Genomic DNA, 22,290 nt, shown 5'->3' with positions numbered 1-22,290 from the left:
GGACACACGCATCCACAATGAAATAACATGGTAGGTACCAAGGTGACTTCTAGAGACCACAGGGCACTATGGAAGTTCCGGGTGGGCAGAGCTCCTCAGGGCTGGCCTGGTCAAGATGACCTTCTAGATGAGTGGCCTTTGGCAAGGTTTGGAAGGATGGCCAGGATGTAAACAGAGAGAGGAGGACATCCAGACAGCAGGGACTGTGATGAGTGAGCAGGAGCAGGGAAGAGAATAGGCATATTGTGTGCCGGCAGGAGGGAAATGCCAGGGGAGGGTCTTAGGGCAACTTGCAGTTGAAATGTGGAGGCAGAGGCTGGTTTTGGTGCACGGTGCTGGCTCTCCCCGGGGTGTCTGTGTGTAGTGCTCAGAAAACAGGGGTTTGGCTGAAGCCACTATGTGTAGAGGTTGGCTTTGCTTTCAGGCCATCCAGGTGCCTTTGAGCAAAGAAAGGGCTGTCCCCTTCCTGGGACACATTCAGGAATTGCTGTCTGCTGAGCTGAAACCTAAAGACACATCTTTGCAAGGACATATGGAAGTTGAGGATGGCCCTGCAGTGTGGCCCAGCGCCAGACTCTGCCAGGAGATGGAAGACAAGGAGACCCAAGGGCGTGGGGATCTCCCCACTCAGCCAACACTCCACCCCTACCCATCCTCAAAGAAGTTGTGCAATGTCACATATTTCCGGCAAACCAGGAACGAGGTGGCTCTTAATAATTGAAACACCGATGCACAGCAATATGAACAACTGTCCCCTGTCCCTTCTCTCTCCAGAGTTCCATCCCCACGTTCAGATACACGTTATATATACAAATCCCTGTAACGCTGCTCAGGTTCCCAAAGACAGGGCACTTATCCTCAGTGGCAAATGACAGCCTAGAAGATGGTTGTTATTATGGTATCCAGGGGTGGAGGGAAGGGTTCAGTCAGTAACTTTATTTCTGGAAGAGCCACTGTTCTCCCAGGGACAGCAGCACCAAGCATATACTCAAGCATCACAGGAAGGCACCAACATAAATCCGATTATTTGCTTTGTTTATAGAACAAATGAGATTCTTCTTTCATCTCTTCCCAAAGAGTAGATGCTAGGAGAAGCCCGAATTCTCACAAGATAAGAGAAAGTATGACCACAAGTATTAAGATTATTGCTGTTAATTTCCTTAAAACAAAATCAAAAGCGAACAACCAATGCATATGCCCCGTGAGTGTGGCTCCTTAACAGCATCCCTGGCTTCCTGATACAAAAACCTCTTGAGTAAACAAGAAGCCTTATTGTTCTAGAATCACCTTTTATTTTGAGTTGAAACTAATATTGCCTGTCTAATCACCAATCTGCCAAAATTTGGACTGGTTAAAAAAAATCGATCTATTCTTAAAACAGAGGACAATTGGTTGCCTTGAGGCTGTCAAAAGATTGCCTCTAGACACCAAGGACCATTCCTAAAGAAAAGTGCTAAGAATGCGTTTTCTGATAGTGGCATATCTGCTGCAAAGGTTTAGCCTATCAGGAAAATGCCTTTGAAGGTCATAAAATTCATTTGGCTGTATAAGTTCTGGTGTGTATGCTAAAATAATCAGTCACGTTACTTTATAGTCACGCCTCGTACTCTCGTTCTGGAAAATCAATAAAGTGAGGGGAAGGCTAGGAATATTGTGTATAACTATTTAAAAGAGAGAAAACAAAAAATAATATTCTGTGAAATGGTCCTCGAGGAAGCACAGACCTAGTTTTCCTAAGCAGGTTCAATTTTATCTCCAAGCTCATCGCTGAGTTATTAAACCAAAGTACCCATCATATCCTAAACAAAAAGTGCAAAAAATTAAAAAATGGAAATAGCATGCATCCCTCTGTAGATGCTCTGGGGCACTGGAAATTATCCATGGCCTTTAAAATGTATTTCTAAAATGCGTCCATTATTCACACCCTTAATGTTTTGTTCTACCAAATGTTACACACCCTGACATGGTGACTCTTCCTTACCTGGAATTTTCTCCCTCCTCTCCTCTGCCATCAATTCTTCCTTATATTTCCAGACCCAGCCTGAGACCCTTCTGCTTCCCAAAGCCACCTCTGATAGGCTGGCTACCCAGAAATTCTGAGGAGTGAGGGCTGGAAGGCAAGAAGAGAGTCCTGCACACAGCCTAATGAAGCCCCCCCCAAACTGCTTTGTGAGAATGTTTCCCAGCTCCCAGGACACTCTCTCCCCTCCATGAGAACTACTGCTGAGGATGAGTGAGGAAGAGGGAGCAGTTCCTAGTGGACCACTTGTGTTTTATCGGACTTGCTTTTCACCAGCAGTAGCTGGTTCGTACAGACCTGCCCATGCGTGGAGTCTAGATCCAGAAGGCATTCGGTGGTCATCTGTGCCAAATGCCCCACACCATGCAAGAAGTGCTTTGGTGGCATTCCTGGTGGGTGTCGAGGGCCACTCCCCACCTCCCAGGGCAGCGTTCCTGCCACTGCCAGACAGCTGTGGTTGTTTGTTTACTTTGATGCTGAACTGGAGCCGGCCCGTGCATTGGCCCTCCTTTGCCCTCTAGACTCCATACCATCTATGGCCTGAAGTAAACATCATCAACCCTAGAGCCTCAAAGCTTGCAAACGGATCATTCTGAGGTTTTATTCCTCTGGTCAGCAGCCGCTCCGTTTCCACCAGGCTATGGGGCTGCCTGACCACCACCAACACACCCTTGTCAAGGAACAGTCTCAGCTAGTTGAGATCGCCCTTGTTGCTATTGCCATACTCAGCGTTTCTTAATCCAATACATTCAGGGGAAACTGGGTCAAGTGAAGTTAAAGAGATTTCTTTACTGCATAACTTTTCAGTCCCTTGGTATGCTATGAATCTCCAAGAAGCCTTACCTTATATTTAATTTCCCAAACATTTTTAGGAACAGAACTTGGGAAATGGTAGCCAAACTGATCTTCAAATACCCTCATTCTGTAGCTAGATACCTCTCCCTCTCCCTCTGATTATACCAGGGAACACTGATGTGGCTTCCTTGCTCGGACAAACTCAAGAGTTCTCAGCTGGGCTCTGTATTCCAGCCCAGGGGCGTTTTGTTTGGTTTCGCTAGCTTATTGAAGTATGATTGACAAATGAAAATTGTATATATTTAAGGTATATAATTTGATGTTTGATATAAGTATACCTTGTATAATGATTACCAAAATTAAGCTAACATTTCCATCACCTCACATAGTTACCATTTGCGTGCGTGTGGTGAGAACACTTAAGATGACCTTCATAGCAAATTTCACATATTCTACATTATTATTATAGTTACTAATGCTGTGCATTAGATCTCTAGAACGTATTCATCTTATAACTGAAAGTTTGTACCCTTTGACCAACATCTCTTCATTTCTCCCATCCTCCAGTCCCTGGCAACCACCATTCTACTCACTGTATCCATGAGTTGACTTTTTAGATTGTGCATATATGTGAGATCATGCCATTTTTGTCTTTCTGTGTCTGGCTTATTTCATGTAGCATAATGTCCTCCAAGTTTATCCACATTGTCACCAATGGCAGATTTCCTTCTTTTTTAAAGCTAAATAATATAGTATTGTCCACATAGACCACAATATATCCATTCATGGGTCAATAACATTTGTTTCCATCTTTTGGCTATTGTGAATCATGCTGAACAAACATGGGAGTGGAGATATCCCTTCAAGATGCTGACTTCATTTCCTTTGGATACTCATGAGTAGGAGCTGGGTCATGTGGTAGTTCTATTTTTAATTTTTTGAGGAACCTCCTACTGTTTTCACAGTGGCTACACCAAAGTATGTTTCCACCAATAGTGCACGAGCGTGTGCACGAGCGTCCCCTTTTCTCCACATCCTCACCAGCGCTTGTTATCTCTTGTCTTCTTGATGATCGTCATTCTAACAAGTGCGAAGTGATTACTCTTGGCTTGGATTTGTATTTCCATGATAATTAGTAATGTTAGTCACTTTTTCCTATACCTGTTAACCATTAGTATGTCTTTCTTGAAAAATGTCTGTTGAGTTCCTTTGCCCATTTTTTGAGTGGGTTATTTTGTTCTGTTTTGTTACTATTGTTACTATATATTTTGGATATTAACCCCATCTCAGATATATGATTTGCAAATATTTTCACCCATTCTGTAGGTTGTCTTTTCACTTTGTTGACTGTTTTCCTTATTGTGCAAAAACTTTCTAGGTTGATGTACTCTTACTTGTTTATTTTTGCTTTTGTTGCTTGTGCTTTTAGTATCATATCAAAAAAAAAAAAACACCTCATTGCCAAGACAAATTATCAAAAAGCTATCCCCTATGTTTTCTTTTAGGAATTTTACAGTGTCAGGTCTACATTTAAGTCTTTAAGCTATTTTGAGCTTTTTTTTTTTTTTTTTTTTTTTTTTTGCATATAGTGAAAGTAAGGGTTCAGTTTCATTCTTTTGCATGTTACTCTCCAATTTTCCCAAAATCATTTATTGAAGAGACTATCCTTTTTCCACTGTGTGTTTTTGGCTCCTTTATCAAAACTTAATTGACCGTATATGCATGAGTTTATTTCTGAATGTCTTAGTCTATTCCATTGGTCTATGTGGCTCTTTTTATGCCAGAACCATACCATTTTGACTTCTATAACTTTGTAATATAGTTGGAAATCCAGAAGTATGATGCTTCTAGCTTTGCTCTTCTTTCTCAACGTTGCTTTTATGGCTCCATAAAATTTTTAGGATTTTTTTCCTATTTCTGTGGAAAATGGTATTGAAATTTTGATAGGGATTGCATTGAATTTATAGATTACTTTGGGTTGTATGGACATTCTAACAATATCTATCTAACTGATCCATGAACACAGGATATCTTTCCATTTAATTGTGTCTTTTTCAGTTTCTTTCATCAGTGTCATAATTTTCAGTGTACAGATCTTTTACCTGCGTGGTTAAATTTATTCCTAAGTATTTTATTCTTTTTGATGCTATTGTAACTGGGATTGTTTTCTTTATTTCTTCTTTCACAGTTTGTTGTTAGTATAAAGCAATGCAACAGATTTTTGTATGTTTGATTTTATATGTTTGATCCTGCAACTTAACAGAATTCATGTGTTAGTTCTAACAGCTTTTGATGGAGTCTTTAGCATTTTCTATACTTAAGATCATGTTATCTATGAACAGAGACAGTTTTACTTCTTCTTTCCAGTTTGGGGTCCTATTATTTCTTTTTCTTGCCTAATTGCTCTGTCTAGGACTTCCAGCTTTCTGTTGAATAGCAGTGGTGAGAATGGGCATCCTTGTTGTTTTATTCTGATCCTAGAGGGAAGGCTTTCATCTTTTCACTGCCAAGTATAAGGTTAGCTGTGGGCTTGTCCTATACAATCTTTATCATATTGAGGTATATTCCTTTTACAGAAATTCATTGAGAATTTCTATCAGGAAAGGAAGTTGACTTCTGTCAAATGCTTTTTCTGCATGTATTGGGATGATTATATGTTTTATTTGCTTCATTCTGTTAGTGTGGTATGTCATGTTGAGTGATTTGTGGATATTAAGCCTTCCTTGCTTCCCAAGGAGCAATGGTTTCTTTTAAATATGGTCTAGGACTCAATTATCTAGATTACTAGATATGGTCTGGGCTTAGTATTAGAATCTAGTCTTAAGTCTTCATAATCACCCATAACATTTTACCTTAACCTGGTTTTAGAATGAGACTTGATCAGAATCCTAAAGCATCCTGATTCCTACTCTAACAACCACTTGATTCATACCTCTGAGTCTCGGGGCTCCTGAGCTTTAAATGCAGCCTGGCATTAAAAGCCCTTGTATCTTTCCAAGACAGCACTTCTCAGCTGCTAGTGTAGTCATATATTTATCTGCTTTTACTATTTAGCTACTTAATGAAACTGCTACAGTTTACCTTTCACACTGCCTCATTAGTCAAGAAGCTCTCCCATTACTACAGATTCCCCTTCTACTCTCCTCTGTTGGTAGAAATAATGAGATTATAGTCCTGAAATCACCCAAAACATCCAATTGGTTTCCTCTTCACTACTAGAGAAGAGCCATTTCCTCTTCTTTTAAATAAAATTTCTCTTTCTTTATTTTTATTTTGTAGTCTTTGCTCAGTAATTCATACTCATTAAAGAAATGTGGCAGATCTAGAAAAACTAAAAAAGAAATAAATATCATCCATAACCCCACCAAGGAAGAAGAAACCACTGTTAATATTTGGGCCACTTCCTTATACTCTTTTAAAGAATAAAGGAATCTTAATCAATGGGAATCCAATTGCCAAGTATTAGATGTGCTTGAAATACGCTAGGAGTTAAGGTTACCTCTAGCCATATTCAGTTGACACAACTTCTTTCTTGTACATCAAATCTCTTCCAGAAGTAAGACTTTCAAACAATTTTACACACAAAAAATGAGCTTTTAAAATGTCTTGTCAGGTGTGTTAATCACCTTTGTATGTGCTTCATGTACTTCTAGCTAATATATTCTATATGCCTGCTCCATCTCAGCCCCAGTGGAACAGCCCTGATCTGATACCCCCCTTCACACTACTCAGCCACCTGTCAATTTAAATAAGCATTGTTGAAATTTGTGTCAAATGCACTTTGAGGAAGACTATTGAAATTTATTTTGCCTATTTTATAATGATCTCTTTTTACATGAAATGGACTCTTTTGTCTTCTTCTTTCCAAATTCACATACACACTTCATAATTAAGAAATCTTTATTAAGTACATAGCATGGTCTCTCTTCTACAAGGTGGGTAGGGATACAAAAACAGTCCACCTGCAACAGCTTAAAAAGGGGTCACCAGGTTGGTATGAACTGAAAATACAAGAGGTTTTCAGGAAAATGGGTGACTCCTGTGGGCAAAACTGTTAAGATCTGTACTGATCTGTGAAGGCTAAGAGAAAAACCAGCAAGAAAAATACCAGCAGAAATCAGAGGCTGGAACTAGCCTTCAGCTAACATTTATTATGCACCAATGCTACCTGCTGGGCTTTGGGGTTGGGGGGACAGGGAAGTGGAGGGTGATGAGAGATATGATAAAAGCAGCACTTGGTAGGGGCTTGGAAGTGCCCTGGACAAACAGAAAAGGCTTCCCTGAGATGTCCCTGAACTTAGCCCTGAAGGAAAGAGAAGAGGAAGGGAATTCCAAGCATGGAGACTTGCAAGGGCAAAGGAAGGACGCATATAGCAACATGATGGCTCTCTGAACAGGATATGGGGGAGGGATGGGGGAGAGGAGGCCCCTGGAAGGAGACGAGCTAAACCCTAAGGCCTGGGTGCTAGGCTGATGAATGTGTACTTCTTAACTCTACCCCCATTGAACCAAATGCTAGAAGAACATCTGTGCCATAACTAGAAATTTCTGGAATTGCAAAGAGATGTGAGACCTCACCCCTCCCTTGTAAGAACTCACAGGCTGGTTGAGGAGGCAAGAAGTAATCCTCATAGTTTTATTCTCTCAGAGTTAAGGCTCCCTGTGACAATCTTACCTGGCCCAATGGCAAAGATGACTCTCAAAGGAAAGACAAAGGAGTCTGAACAGTCATGACATGCCGCCCTCCACAGTCTCTTCTTAGGAGCGAGCTGGCTGTGGGGATCTGTCCACCCCCAGCTTTCTCTGAGCACCCCTCTCTCTCCCACAAGTATCTCTCAAGAGAATGGAGCAGGAGGGAGGCCCCACCACATTCAAGCAGAAGTCCGTTGCTCAGAGGCTACCTAGAGCCTTGCCTGGGAAGAGGAGGGTTGAGAGCCTGAGGATGGTTACCTTGAGCTGGATCAAGGGATAGACCCCAGGATCCAGAGCCACGGCCAGAGCCACCTTCTTCTGTCACCTGCTCTCTTTCAGCATTCTTCTCTCCAGACACCATGCTTACCCCAGAACCTCCATGTATCCCCCTGTCTTGGACATCTGATCCCAACCTCCTGTTTCCTGACCTTGTACCAGAGAGCCTCTGCTCCATGCCTGGCATACATGAACAGATCAACAAATGTTTCTGAGATAACAAATGGAAGTTAGCTTTCACTTCCTATTTACCACCTCTGCTTTGTGCCTTTATCTAATCTCTGTGTCTTTGACCCAGGTTATTAATATGGCCCCGGGAGTAGATTACAAATGCACAGCTGCCTGGCTGAATGGTACAGTGTCATTGTCCGTGACTCCCTGATCTACACTGATTATAAACATCCAGTTACAGCAGCTTATCAGTCAGGACACATGCCCCCTTCCATGACCAGAGCAACATTAACGTATGCAATTCATTCATTCGTTCATCAAACATTTATCAAGGCCATGGTGTAAGTCAGGCATTGAGCTGGGAGCTGAGAACAGAGAAGTGGAAAAAAAAAAACCCACAACAAAAACAGAAATGTGTAAAAGTGTCTAATATGAGCATTAATGCTGTGAGACTACCTGGAAGATCCAGGCGGGACATGCTTTGAGAACCACAGTCAGAGCATAGCTCTTGATGGGAAAATACGTTCATAATCGTATTAAGAAGAAATTTAAAATATACCTGAAGCACTAACAACTTCCTTTCCTCTGCAGTTAGCTGACAGAGATGGTGGTTACTGATGCTGGCTGACACCTACTAAGCACCTACTATGTGTCTGCACTGTGGTGTGTGCAGCCCTGAGCATGGGAGCACTTTGAGATGGGTGAATGGGGCGAGGCAGGGAATGAGAACTGCTCCTTGCTCCTGGATTTGCATGTGGCTGGTTTCAAGGCAAGATAAGCTATACTGAGAAAAGTTCAAAAGATAATTAAACCAGTTAAAAAAGCAAAAACAGCACTGGGACTGAAGCTGGGTTTCAGAGCCAATTTCCAAGAAGTCATTTCATCATCCTAGAACATCAAACGTGAATTCCATTTTCAGCTATGCAAATTCCAAAAGAATAATACCTCACATTTGCATAATGCTTGATGCTTTTCAAAGTGCTTTCCCAGTTATTAATCTAGGGGAGGCTTTATTACCACCGGAAACATAAATTGAAATTCTGTTCAAACTCGAGTTCCCCATTAATTTTTCCACTTTCCCCTCAAAAACCAGAGCCACCTAAATCCAGGTGCTTTGGATCGAGTGGGTAGCTGTAGTAAGTTTAACCCGCCGGGTGAATATGTATTAATGGAGCATATTGCGGGCCCGTCCATCTACAGACGCAGGCCTTTGGCAGGGCCAGACTCCAAGAAGCCTCCTGTGAATTAACCAGAAACAGGGAACTGCCCTCAGTTCAAATCTGAGATCTTTTCAGGGAGTGCAGTGTGGGCACTGTACACACTCCATTCGTCAGAAACCATTCCCTTCTATCAAGTATCAGAAAACTAGGAAATTAGTTCCACCACTTTGTCCTTCCACCTACAGAAAACCCTGTCAGTGGCCTCTTGCAAAGTGGCCCACGATGCCAGACAGCTCCTATGTCCTTTTTGTTTTTAACGTCATGAACCGAGAGGCTGAAGCCGCAGTATATCTGCCACGGGGAGAGGATCTCAGAAAAGTGAAGTGAGAAGATATGACATGTACGAGGAAATACTTCTCCCCAAATCTCTCCAATGTGTTTCTTTTTCCATCTCTTTCAAACTTAATTATGTGTAGCGTTCTCCGTCACTGAATCACCAGCCTTTCCTGACACCTCGATCTCATTGCATTTTAGCAAAAGATTAACCTGGCTGTTTGCTTTTAATTCTGAAGCTGTGTTAATACTCAACTCCCTCTAGATTAGAAAAGAAGAAAAACACACTCCCACATACCCCGCCCTGGCTCCAGTGAGGCTCCAGGGCTGCTGTTGCTGACAGTGTCACAGTCATGGGAACCTGCTGGCTGCACTTACCATTTCAGGAGGGCCAAGAGGACCACGGAGAGGGCCACTGTCACCATGGGGCCATTCACTTCCAGTTTGAGAAAACTCAAGACTTCCATTGTTCCCCAGAGTCCCTAGAAGACTGGTCCTCCAGAGGAAAGAGGGAACCTGGTCCTCCTGCTGTTACAGGGACCACAATCTGCAGAGAGAAGAAGGACTAGGCAACCAAGACCGCATCATATCAAGTGGGTCCCCAAAATGTACTCTCCGTCAGAGCGTCTCCTTATAAAGAGGAAGGAAGAGGAGGGAAAAAACACAGGGTTTCAGTGTAAGGCAATGAATCAGCAACTTTATTTTCTTGAGGACCGCCCTGTCAATAAACATTTATGTTAACTTCCCTGGGAATTAGCAGCAGAACTGGTCCCATGTTTGCCGAGAGATGTGAAATGGTTGCAACCATAGATTTCCTTGAGTCGTCTATGAAGAAAGACTCCTCTTCAAAAACTTAATTCATAATTCACTGAAGACACGGGATCCAGAGACCCTGAATGTCCCAGAGAAATTTGGGGTCAGATATCAGCCTGATGGAAAATGCTGATGGAACTGAGGACATCCATCCCACAAAGTTTATTGGTTCCTGGGACACAGGGGGTCCTTGGTGACTGGCCAATGGAATAGACCAAAGATCTTGCCCTGTGTCAGCACTCTCATCATGAGTTGCAGGATTTCTCACATGTCTAAAAGCATGTCCGTAGGCTCATGCACGTGTCCTTTGTTCTAGCTCTGAGCTTATCTGACTGAAGTAGACTGAATCATTTTTTCGCTTATTAGTCAGTGTACTACACTTTCAGTAATGGGGAGGGTGTCTCAGAGAGTGAGTCATTCGGTCACCATGATATTCATCCATTCATCAATATGTATGGGGGACCAGGCTCTGTGCTAAGTGTACGGTGTTTGAAAACCAGAAGTAGTACCAGACTCCGGGAAAATTTCTCTCGAGAGAGATAGACAACAAACAGGGAGACAAATAAATAAGTAATTGCAAGTTGAGAGCCGTGCTGTGAAGGTCATGAACACAGGGTATGAGTAGGAAGAGCTGGGGGGACCCCGCTAAGAGAGTGTTGCAGGGGAAATCTGTCTGGAAAGGAAAAGCTTGAAGCTGCGATTCTCAGCTGGAGAGGAGTCCACCAGGGAAAGGGCCAAGGGCAAAGCCTTCTGGGCAAAAATGGGTGACACAGATAAAGGGTCTAAGGTGGGAAGGAATTCCTGTGTGTGGGAACTGGAAAGAGGGCAGTCCTGCTGGAGTAGATGGGCCAGCTCGGGGAGACATCGCTTCCCTAAGAGATGGAGACTGTCAACAGAGGCTAGACAGCACAAAGCCACAGTGAGAAGCGTGGGCTCCATTTTATGTGCCACTTAGGGCTTTAACATACTTGTATTTATGTTTGGTGAAAGCATTCTGGCTGCACGTGGAGAACTTGTGGGAAGGAGCAAGAGGAAGAGCGGAGAGGCCACTTAGAAGACTCTTCATTCATCCTAAGATGAGCCTGCAGACAGAGCAGGAGTGGACGTAGAAAGAAGTAGAGGAATTTGAAATATATTTAAGAGTAGACCGCAGAATGTCCTGACGGATTGGATGTGTGAGGGAAGGGGGAGGAAGAAACAAGTCTGACTCCTGGGCTCCTGACTTGAGCTGTGGGTGTATACATAGAGGTGACACTGAGGTGGGGAAGATGGAGTATTGGTGGGAAAAATCAAGAGTTTGGCTTGGGTCCTGTTTAGTCTGAGATGCCTGGGGGCCATCTGAGTGGAGCTTTGAAGTCAGAGAGGAATCTTCGCTGAAAACATAAATAATAATGATTAATAACAAAAATGCCATTTATGGAGCACTAACTATGGGCCAGTTCTTATTCGAAGAGCATTCATTCATATGTGTTAATTCGTTCAATCCTTTTAAACAGCACGATGAAGCCAAGCTTTCTATTAACCCCCTTTTATAAAAGAAACTAAGACATGGGACACATGACTCCAAAGTCCATTCTCCTAATCAAAAGATTATATTCCAATATGGAAGGCATCAATATACAGAGGAACAGATGAGCCACAGCCACAAATATGATACAAACCACACAATACTTCCCTTTTCTCTGGCCATTTGCCCTGCCTCCCTGTTTTGCATTCCTACTGAGGTGCCTCCAACAGCTGCACCCCAAGTGTCTCATGCTCCTGCCCAGCCCTTTTGGATGTCCATGACTCTCCTCATATTCCACATGTCCTTTGTTGCATTTGATCAGGACTGTGCTGAGATGTTAAAGGATCTGTGTATTCCCCCCCTCACAAAACAGAGCTATGCTTCATCAACAGTCATCTGAGATACGACGCTTTCAATCACAGGAGCCATGGGATGGGGCTTGGGAGCAGAGCAAGCGGGTGTGGAGGAAGCAAGTCGTCACGGCCATGGATTCAGAGAGTTGGAAGGACCTCAGATATTACGAAGGCCAGTCAAAGAGATGTTCATGAAAAAAAATTATTTTTAAGACTCCAAGGTGAAATAAATATGAGAAAATGCTGGTGTAAGCATCAGTAAGTTAGCTTATTTCCTGAAAAAGACTTGAACTGGCCAATGTGCATGGTGAAGCTCCAAGAGTGGCATGCAGAGAGCAGCATTGTATTTGACCACAAATTCTTGTTAAGGAGCATTCATGAACACATCCCAGATGTAGTGTTCTTAGGAACGTGCTTTGAGAAATGTTGACCAAACCCAACTCTGATTTACAGAGGAAGGAATAAAAAAGAACCCAGAAAGGGAAAGTGACTGGTACCAAGTCGCACAGCTGCCTAGTTCTAGAACCTGGGTCGCCCAACTTCTCTTCAGACTCATCTAGAATACACTCCTCACATCACCCCATGCACCTGGCACAGGTCCCGCCCTGTTCACAGAGAACCTTTGAGCATTAGCAGCCAGTTCAGAGATGTCTGACTTTGTTGAGGGGTTGCCAGCTCCCCAAGTGACTGAGTTCACTCATTCATTCCTTTGACTAATATGTTTGGAGTCCTTTCTATGTGATTTGTGATTTGGAGGAGCTGTCAATGCTGCGGAGAGATCATCCCATCCTTTCCACGCTAGCCTCATACTCAGTGAGGTATGGATAGTAAATTAACCAAGATGAAGTGGAAGGGTCAGATATGAGAGATATGAAGGATTTTTATCAGAGTAACATGATTAGGAATGTATTAATTTTAAAAATCTATGACACAATGCAGGAACATTTGGGGGTTTTCCCACGATAAAGGACAGTCTGTCGCCATGATGCTCAGCATAATTAAGCATTAGGCCTTTACTCTCAAAATATTTTCTTTTTAATGGTATATATATTAAAAACAATCAACTTTGGGGCACCTGGGTGGCTCAGTGGTTGAGCATCTGCCTTTGGCTCAGGGCGTAATCCCAGGGTCCTGGGGTTGAGTCCCACATCCAGCTCCCTGCAGGGAGCCTGCTTCTCCCTCTGCCTGTGTCTCGGCCTCTCTCTCTGTGTCTCTAATGAATAAATAAATAAAATCTTTATAAAAAATAAAACTAAAAACTAAAAACCATCAACTTCATAGAACTGTATAAAAAGTATTTTATAATTCCAACTCCCAGAGATGAACTCTGTTAACAAATTAGTGTATATCCTTCCATCCTTTTCTATGCATATACGAACGTAGATATATTCATAGTTTTTTAAAAAACAAGATTGCCATACCCATGCTTTTCTGCAACTGGTCTTTTTCACTTACTGTAGCATGCATACCCTTCTACATCATAGCTAGAGATAGATATATGTCATCGGCTCCCTAGGATCCCACTGTACAGATGTGTTGTGACTCATTTAGCCTGTCCTTCACTGAATGGCATTTGAATTGTTTCCAACCACAAATGAGGCTGCAGTGAACATCCTTGTACATATCACCATGGCCTTGGGTAAGGACATCCCAAGCAAAAGTCTTAGAAGTGGTAGTGCCGCCCCCAAAGATGTGCATTCCAAAAAGGTTGGTGGGTTCTTCCACCCTAGAAGCAGTTTCGATTCTCCCTCCCTCGAGCTGTGCGTGGAGTGCCCACCTGGTGGGACACCCCAGTTTTTCTCCTTCTGTCTCAACCCACCCCAAGTCCATCCTTTTTTTCCTCCTACATCCAGGCAGACACCTCCCCCAGAGTTGAGTCAACTGTTTTGACTTAAGTCTTGTGTTTCTTTTTAAAGCTTTCACTCCATAAATTCTGTGGTATTTCCTTCATGTTCTCTGTGTTTAAAAACTGCCTGTGCAGATGTCTAAGTGGTGCCTTCCTTCTCTCTGAAGACTCCCAGCTGGCCTGCCCAAAGCCTGATGTCTCTGGGAGGCTTGAGGCATGGGGCACATTCTCCCTGCCAACTAGGGCCCCCGAGTGAAAGGACAATGGGGCTTAGCCAGCACCACGGAAGTTCAGAGAACATTTGCATGTAACCTCATCTGAGCCGAGAGCAACCCTGAGGAGTAGGTAAGCAGGACCTTTCATGCGTGGGCTCTGAGAGAAATGACTTGAGCTCAGAGATGTAACAGAACTAAAATCATACATTAATAAATTCTGAAGGCCGGGCTTCAGCCCCAGTCTTCTGGCTTGAAACCCAGTGTTTTCCCCACTAAATCTAAAAATGCATAGTTCACCAAGCCAGCCTGTGGATGCGATACCATTTATCTTTATGGTTACCCCCTGGGTTTCCATAAAGTGTTGCTATAGTTAAGGAAGATGGAGGGATGGTGTGGGCCTGTGAGCTGCTTTATCTCCTTGCAGAAGATACTAGGGCCCCTTTTGGAAGGGGAAAACAACAACCTCCCCAACACCATCCAATATCTTAGAGATCCTCTGTCCACTTTCTGAGAACGTGAGGTCAGATTAGGAGGGCTCATCCATTTCTTCAGTCAAGTAACATTTGCTGAGCAATTGCTAAGCCCTAGGCACCGGGAATTGAAGCCCAGTGGATAAGACCAAGGTCTTGCCCCCAGAACTCACCTCCTGGGTTAGGGAAGCAGATATTTAAATACCTAAGTGGCTTCAGTGTAATAGGTACCATGACATAAATATGTACAGGGCACAGAGGGGGCAAAAAACAGGAGGGAGGAGATTGGAAAAAAATTGGGACACATGACACATAAGCTTAGACTGGACAGATGACTTCACTGAGCAGATGGGAACGGGACAGATGTGCTTAGCAGGGGGAGCACAGCTCAGGCTTGTTCCAAGGCTTCAGAAGCTGGCAGTAATAGGGCGAATGGGCAGACACTCAGAGGCCAGGTCACGCACCATTGTGGGCCATGCCAGAAAGTTTACACGTTATTCTAGGATCTGTGGGAAGCCAGAGGAGGACCTAAATTGAGCTGCAACATGATTAGCTTTGCTTTGAGAAGTTTCTCTCAGGAGGCAGATGGCTGGGTCATACCTGAGATGGGCAGACCAGCGAAGAGGCTGCGTGGCCCTCTAGGTACGAGATAAAGCTGTAGGGCTGGAAATGGGGAAGAGGAGACCACATTTGGGGATTACCGGGAAGGCAAAATCAACAGTATTGGGTCACCGATGGAGCATGGGGGGGGAAGAAGAAGGGGTTGTTGAGGAGAGCACCCCCAATTTCTGGCTCCATTGATTGAGCCCATGTGTGCCATGCACCACAGGAAGGACTTGGCAGGAGGACTGGGTAGAGGGGAATTCGCGTGGCTTCCGTGGTGAGCAAGCTGAGCCCCGGGGGGGCCACACAGGTAAAGGTGCTTGGGAGGCGGCCAGGTCAGGAGAGAAATCTGAAGCAGGGAAGTCGTTTTCGTTTCGAGAGCCATTTGCCGACAGGTGGGGTGATGCCATAAGAATAAATTGGCCACAGAGAAGAGGTGGAGTGTTCAAAAGCGGGCAATGGAAGGAATGCCATGAATAGCAGCTTTGGGGAGAAGGTGGGCAAGGGGCTGGGGGATGATGGGGTGCCAGATGGGGCTTTCAAAGAAATTGAGGAGGACCGGTCTGGGAAACCCCGCAGAGGGACCCCTCCGTTAGTGCATGAGGATGTGGCTTTCTGTCTCAAGTGATCTGGGTTCTTTAGCTCTCTCGGTGGGAAAGCTCTGCAGCCCTTCTGAGCCCTGGGTTGTCCTGGTGAGGTGGGGATAATGGTGCGCACTTCGCAAGGCGGTTGTGGGGAAACAAGGTGCCCGTGTGGCCGCTTGAGCAGAGCTCCGGAGCCCAGCCAGCACGTGCACATGCGGTCGGGGATGTTTGCACCAAAGCCACAGGAGAACGGTTGTAGGGAGCAGGAAACGGCCCAGGGTGTGAATGCCGCAGAAAGGTCAAGTGCGGTGGTTACCGAGGCATCTCTGGATTTGGCACGCGGGTCCTTCTACTCCCCCCCTGCCCCCAGGATGGCTGTGGTGCAGCAGGGGGTGCAGAGACCCAGAACCAGGGAGACGGAGGCTTAGAGGGAGCTGAGTCAGCCTCCTCGGTCATTCTGTGGCCCCACGGCTGAGAGGTGGGAGGAGACACACGTTTGCCCTGGCTGGAGGAGAATTTGCAGGTGCCGCTACTGGGGGTCCCAGGTGAGGTGCAAACACCCCCTCTCGGGAGCCGCGTGGGGACAGTGGCCATCTGTGTGTTTCCCCTCCCGCGGGGAGGACAGAACTCGCTCCTCTCTTCAAGGTTGCTATGGAGACATGGATGGGTTTGTGAACAGTTTTAAGGTCTATGTCACATCTTGACTTTGTGTTGGTCGTGAGGGCAGGGAACATATTTTATACATCATTGTGCACCCGCACCGCCCGGCCCACTGCGATCTCATGTACCCGCACAGCTTTTATTAGCATGAGCCAATCACTCCCAAACCTGTTCTCTCCGGCCCAGTTCTCTATCCTGAGGTTCAGATGTATAGCCAGCTGCCCACTGGTCCTCTTCTCACAGATACCCCGCAGATGCTAACAGACTTGAAATGTCTAAAGCCACACTCATTGTCACAGCCCCCTTCCTCCATTAAATGCTTCACCCTCATCCCGTGTTCCCCATGCCAGTGAATCATGCCTCCCCCCCCAAGTCAGAAACTGGGGCTCACCCTCGACTCTTCCTTCTCTCCCAGCTCCCCACCCCTATATCCAGTTAATCACCAAGCCCTGTTGTTTCCACCTGTGAAGTCCCTCTCATTCTGGTCACTACTCCCTTTAGCCATTCTTACTTATTTGAGAGAGAGAGACAGAGAGTTGGGAGGGGCAGAGGGAGAGGGAGAGAGTCCTCAAGCAGACTCCTCGCTGAGTACAGAGTCCGAGGCAGGGCTCGATCCCATGAACCCAAGATCATGACCTGAGCTGAAATCAAGAGTCAGTCACTTAACCAACTGAGCCATCCAGGCACCCCATCTGTTCATTCCTACATTCATTCCACTGGCTTTTTTTTTTCCCACTGGCTTAATGAACATGCCAGCATCTAGCCAGTATTAGGCAATGGGAACTCACTGGTGCGGGAAACAAGCTAGGTGTCCCATCTCACAGAGCTTGTATCTAGAGAAGGAGCTGCCCAGATCCCAGCTCTTTCATGATCATCATCTCTCATTAGGCCGCAGTAGTCTTCTAGGGGCTTCTGTGCCTCTCGTTCATCCATCAATGTTTCTTTGTTGAGCTTATGTGAGATGCCCAGCACCCTAACCAGAGCATAAAGACCAGCATGACTGGGAGGCATGGAGCAAGGGGAAATGTGAGGCTGGGCGATGTAGGAGAACAGCCAGCGGTCAGAACACCTAAAATCTGCTGGGCCCTGTGAAACATGTACTGTTTCCTTCCAAAAGGAGCGGGACGCCATCGAAGGAAAGGCTTCGTGCAGGGAAGTGACATAATGCAATTTAGGCCAACTCTATCCCATCTGCTTTCACTATGAAAATGAGTGTGGAGCTCATCAGATAGCAGTCTAACATCCACATGTCGCCAGGTGCCCCAGCCACACAGCAGGGGCCCCAGAGCCAAGCTACCGTTCAGACCTTGACTGCGCGTGTCATCGGGAGGTGGGAGATGCCCTTGAGTGCAGGCAGCTCTTGATATCGCTAATCAGACACGACCCACCCTATGTCCTTCACATCTCAGCGTCTCTATCAATTTATGTCACCCATGATCTCAGCTTGTCAGATGTTAGCACTTTCTAAATTATCACTGAATCTCTCCTGGCGCTCGGCGTGGCTGAATGTGGCTACATGTTGATGATTACAGAGAGCTCTGTCTGTGAACATGGAGAGTCAGCAGATGGTTCGGCTGCCTTAAGGCAAGTCTTGGAGCTTTCAGGCAAGTGAGAGCCCGGATCAGCCATTTTTCACCTCGAATCACTGGAGCTGGGGCAGGCATTGCAGCGACAGACTGCAGAACGCAGAAATTCTGGTCATTGCATGGCCAGAATGCAGAAATTCAGAATCCAACGTCTGACAGCAGACGGGACTGGTACCCCCAGCAAGTCAGCACCATGAAGTCCCCACGCAGGGGAAAGAGGGCATGGTGACATATGCATGGGGCCTAATAATGCGGATCCCAAAGCAGAAGATAATTGGAAGTTTTGGCAGCAGAGCTTTCAAGGAAATACATACATGAGTGGGTAGCAGGACCCCAGGCCCCAGAACGGCCAACAGAAATGAGAACTGAGTCGTGGTGAGGCGGGGTTGGAAAGAAGATGGATAGAATAGGTACGTAACTAGAAGCCTCCACATCCCAAGGGTTTAACTACAGAATTTTCGTTCTCACTCACCCAACAGTCCAAATGTGGGTGTGCAGTAGGCAGCCTTCCACGCGGTGATCTGGGGACACAGGCTCCACCATCCACTACCACAGATGCCTCTGCTCGATCATCCTGCAACCAGCTGGTGAAGGGGAAAAGGAAAAAGAAAAGGTGTGAGGAAGGTTTTTAATAGGTCAGGCCTGGGAGTGGCATAAACATGCCCATCCTGACGTCGTTGGCCAGAATTCAGACACGGCCACGCCTACCTGCAGAGGAGGCTGGAAATGGAGTGGGCCCAGGAGAAAAAGAAAAACAGCTTGGTGAACACCTAGCATTCCTGCCACAGGTAGTTCCCATCTTGAGTATGTTCTCAGCCAATGATTCCTGCCTAGGAAGCCGGCTGCTAGAACAAGGTGGAAGGTGATTCCATTGAGGTCCCCCCAAAAAAGCCAAAGCCCAATCAGTTCAGGATCAAGGATAAAGAGCAACCAGGGCAGCCCCGGTGGCTCAGCAGTTTAGCACTACCTTCAGCCCAGGGCGTGATCCTGGAGACCCGGGATCGAGTCCCATGTCCGGCTCCCTGCATGGAGCCTGCTTCTCTCTCTGCCTCTCTCTCTGTGTGTCTCTCGTGAATAAATAAATAAATAATATTAAAAAAAAAAAAAGAGCAACCAGCCTGCAAGATGACAGGGTGCTGCCCTCCGACTATGTTCTGGCTCTCTCTGCTGAGTCTATTTCCCATGGTGCTCCTGCTAGCTGGGGTTCTGTTCTAAAGTCACAGCTGGGAGCTTGCCCATAGCTTTGTGAGGCCATTGGAGCCTCCCTGTGTGGTGCTCATCCAGGCCCAACTAGACTAGACTAATCCACCTAACTAGATCCTCTTAGAATGTGGTGCTACTTGAATCAGTTCCCTGCACCCCAATGGACTATGTGAATAAGAAATATTTGCTCTGCCTGCAGAAGAAGTCGACTTTGTACCTTGGATGTTGTTTCAAGCCCTGTCTTAACGAGGCCTAGCTCCCTCCCCGTCTGCACTGGTCCATGTACTACTGAGTGAGGTCCCAGCCTGCCTTTTCCCTGTGCCCATCTGAGTTTTGAAAGGCTTCGTGCCATTCTGTATCCTCACCCACCCCCCACCAACAGGCCAGAATCCTCCTGTGTATTTTCAAAACTCAGATGTCACCTCCTCAAGGAAGCCCTCCAGACTACCCATGATGATGATTGGCAATTTTGTGTCCTGCCATAACACCCCAGGTTTTCTCCACTGAAGTTGCCTGACTAGTTGCCTATCTATCTGTACCCTAGATGTAAGTCTTCTGAGAACAGAGGGTGTGTGTATCTGATTCAAGAGTGCAGCCCCAGTGGCAAGGAGAAAGCCCGCCTGTCACTCAGTAGGTGTTCATGAAATGCTCGCGTGAAGGAATGAATGCCTGTGCTTCAGGTAGCAGCCACCAGATGGCAATAGTACTCTTTGGGTTATGAGGGTAACTGCTCATAGAACCCCTGAAAGAAATTGAGGTCTGTTCCCATAATCCAAACACTTGGTTATTTTACTATAAAATGTATCAGTTAATTGAAATAACCACCAAAGCATTGCTCAAGCTAGCCCTCCTACCAGAGATGTAACAAACGGAATGCCATAATGAAAGGAAGAGGTACAGAGAAAGCACCAAGGAGTCAGTGAGTCCTTAGGACCCCTCTCCCCGTGATCTCATGGTATTATTTAACTGAAGACTCTAGACGATCCATTCAGAGTCCTGAGCGGGTGAGGTCTCCGAAGCTGTCCCAGCCTGACACCCTTGTGGCTGTCTGTACCCATTCTGGGTTCACTGGCTCTAATTTTACCTGCTTATCTTATCAGGGTTTTGCCTGTAGACCAGTTTGGCTGGAGAGGAGGGTTTATGAGGGCTCGTGAGAGATAAGGCTGGAGGCAGGGCAGGGCCAGCGGGAGGAGGTCTCTGGATACCAGCTGAGGAAGGTGGACTCCACCCCACGCACAACGGAGTAGCCGGCAAAGATTCTTGTGCCATGCACACATGTGTGTGTAGGCAGGCCGTGAGCATGAGTGAAAGGGGAGTGGAATGCAGAGGGAGGGATGTGTGCCAAGTGGAGTTGAGGAGGACTGATGATGGGGCACGGGGAGGGGCAAGCAAGGGAGACCCACGGGGTGCAGGTAGGGGGTCACTGTAGCCACCTAAGGTGTAGGGCTGAGGCACCAGACAGCCTGGAGGTGTCAGGGATGGTGGGCCCTGGGTGGATCCAGGTAGGTCCTGCAGGATTGAATGACTGGTTGGGAAGGAGAGGGGGAGACAAGAGCCTAGCAAGGAGCCCCACTATTGGGCCAAACCCTGGCTTTGTGCAAATTAGAAAAAGGCCTGACTTCCCAGGACACTAGACTTTCACCTGCCGGTGAACCGTCTGGTCTGCAGAGCTCCTAGGGGAATAGGGCCCCGGAGTCAGGGAGTCCATGCCCGCCCTGCTCCCCGGCGGGTGGGACCCCGGGTTCCAAGCCTGGATGCAGGAGACAGGGATGGGATGGGGTTTCCAAGTGAAACGGGGACAATGGAAGGTGGCCTCCTTTTAAGAGGAAGAGCATCCCGAGTTTCATACATCCTCAATGTCGTGGTTCTCGAACTTTAAAAGCGGGTGTCAGACGCACAGGGAGGGCTTGCTAAAACACAGGCTGCAGGTGTCTGAGTCCGTAAATCTGGGCCCGGGCCTGAGAACTGGCATTTCTACCAAATTGCCTGGTGATGCTGATGCTGCTGGTTCCAGGACCACTCTCAGAGCCCTACCCAAACCACATGAATCAGGATCCAGGTAGAAGAAACATCTGGACGTCTTCCCTCCACCTACACTGTAGGTTCAAAGACAGCACCCCTGCAGACAGCTCAGGTCTGAGGAGGCCGCTGATTTGAGCCGCAGCGTATCAGCAAACTGCTGGGTTTCTATTTGCGAATTGCCCCCATTTTGTCTCTAACACTCCCTTCTATCCCCCAGGAGAGGATTCAATGTCCCCTCTTTCCCTGACAGGAGTACCAGACTGGCCAGCATCGTCCAGTCCTCCCTAAGAAGCAACATGAACTTTCTCAAACTTGGTTCTCTCACGCTAAGCACTTGCCACTTTGCTTCTAGCTCTTCTAGATATCTTCCAGACATTCCAGAAATATCTATCCTACATCTCCCGTGGGCAGGACGTGCCTGCTTACTGCTTACCTGCCGAACAGGAGCCATCCATCCCCCTGCCTCCCTTCTCTGCTGTGAGCTCATCCTACCCCAACCCTGGTCTCACCCCTGTGCTGTCCAGCCACCCAGTGCCTTGGAGTAGATATCCGTCTCACCTGCCAATTAAATCATTCGAGGTTCTGCAGAGACTAAAAAAAGTGTGTCCTTTTTCTCAATACGTTAGTAGAAAGGAGAGGTAACATAAGGTGTGTGGGGGATAGAAGTAAATATGGGTCTGAAATCCCACATAATTACATAATGGAGAGGTATTGCCAAGGTAAATTAATAAGAAAACAGTTGGGTGATGTTTACCGACAGAATCAGGTTGGGGTGTGTTAGTCTCTGCTTTTGCTTTGTCAAATGAGCCACGAATACATCTCCAAGGAGGCAACCCCCTCATGGAAGTGACCACTATTTTTCTACGAGGGAAATTGCCAAGTTAAGGCCTGATTGCTACCTGGGGCTCCTGTACCACGGGCATCTTTGTGGAACACCCTCCCAATCTGGCTGGCCGGCCGGCTCTCTCGCGTCTGTCCCAT

General features: G+C 46.2%; 1 protein-coding gene across 3 annotated transcripts in view; it reads right to left on the bottom strand.

The window, feature by feature from the left end:
* TBXAS1 (thromboxane A synthase 1) overlaps nt 1-18,689 on the bottom strand; it is a 161,855-nt gene extending 143,166 nt beyond the window's left edge. Inside the window, exons 1-2 of one of the 3 annotated variants that reach the window (XM_072777419.1) lie at nt 18,557-18,689; nt 9,826-9,994 (exon numbers count right to left, since the gene is read on the bottom strand). In XM_072777419.1, the coding sequence (XP_072633520.1) occupies nt 9,826-9,914 (89 nt within the window). In that variant the 5' untranslated portion in view covers nt 9,915-9,994; nt 18,557-18,689. Of the gene's footprint in view, nt 1-9,825; nt 10,075-18,556 lie in introns of those variants that run through there. The other 2 variants (XM_072777420.1, XM_072777418.1) reach the window with 2 other exon arrangements.
* Between the last annotated feature and the right edge of the window lie 3,601 nt (nt 18,690-22,290).

Source organism: Canis lupus, chromosome 15 (genome assembly GCF_048164855.1).
Source record: "Canis lupus baileyi chromosome 15, mCanLup2.hap1, whole genome shotgun sequence".
NCBI lineage: Eukaryota > Metazoa > Chordata > Mammalia > Carnivora > Canidae > Canis > Canis lupus.
Note: the sequence above shows the minus strand (reverse complement) of the source record. Positions and strands in the feature narration are given on the sequence as shown.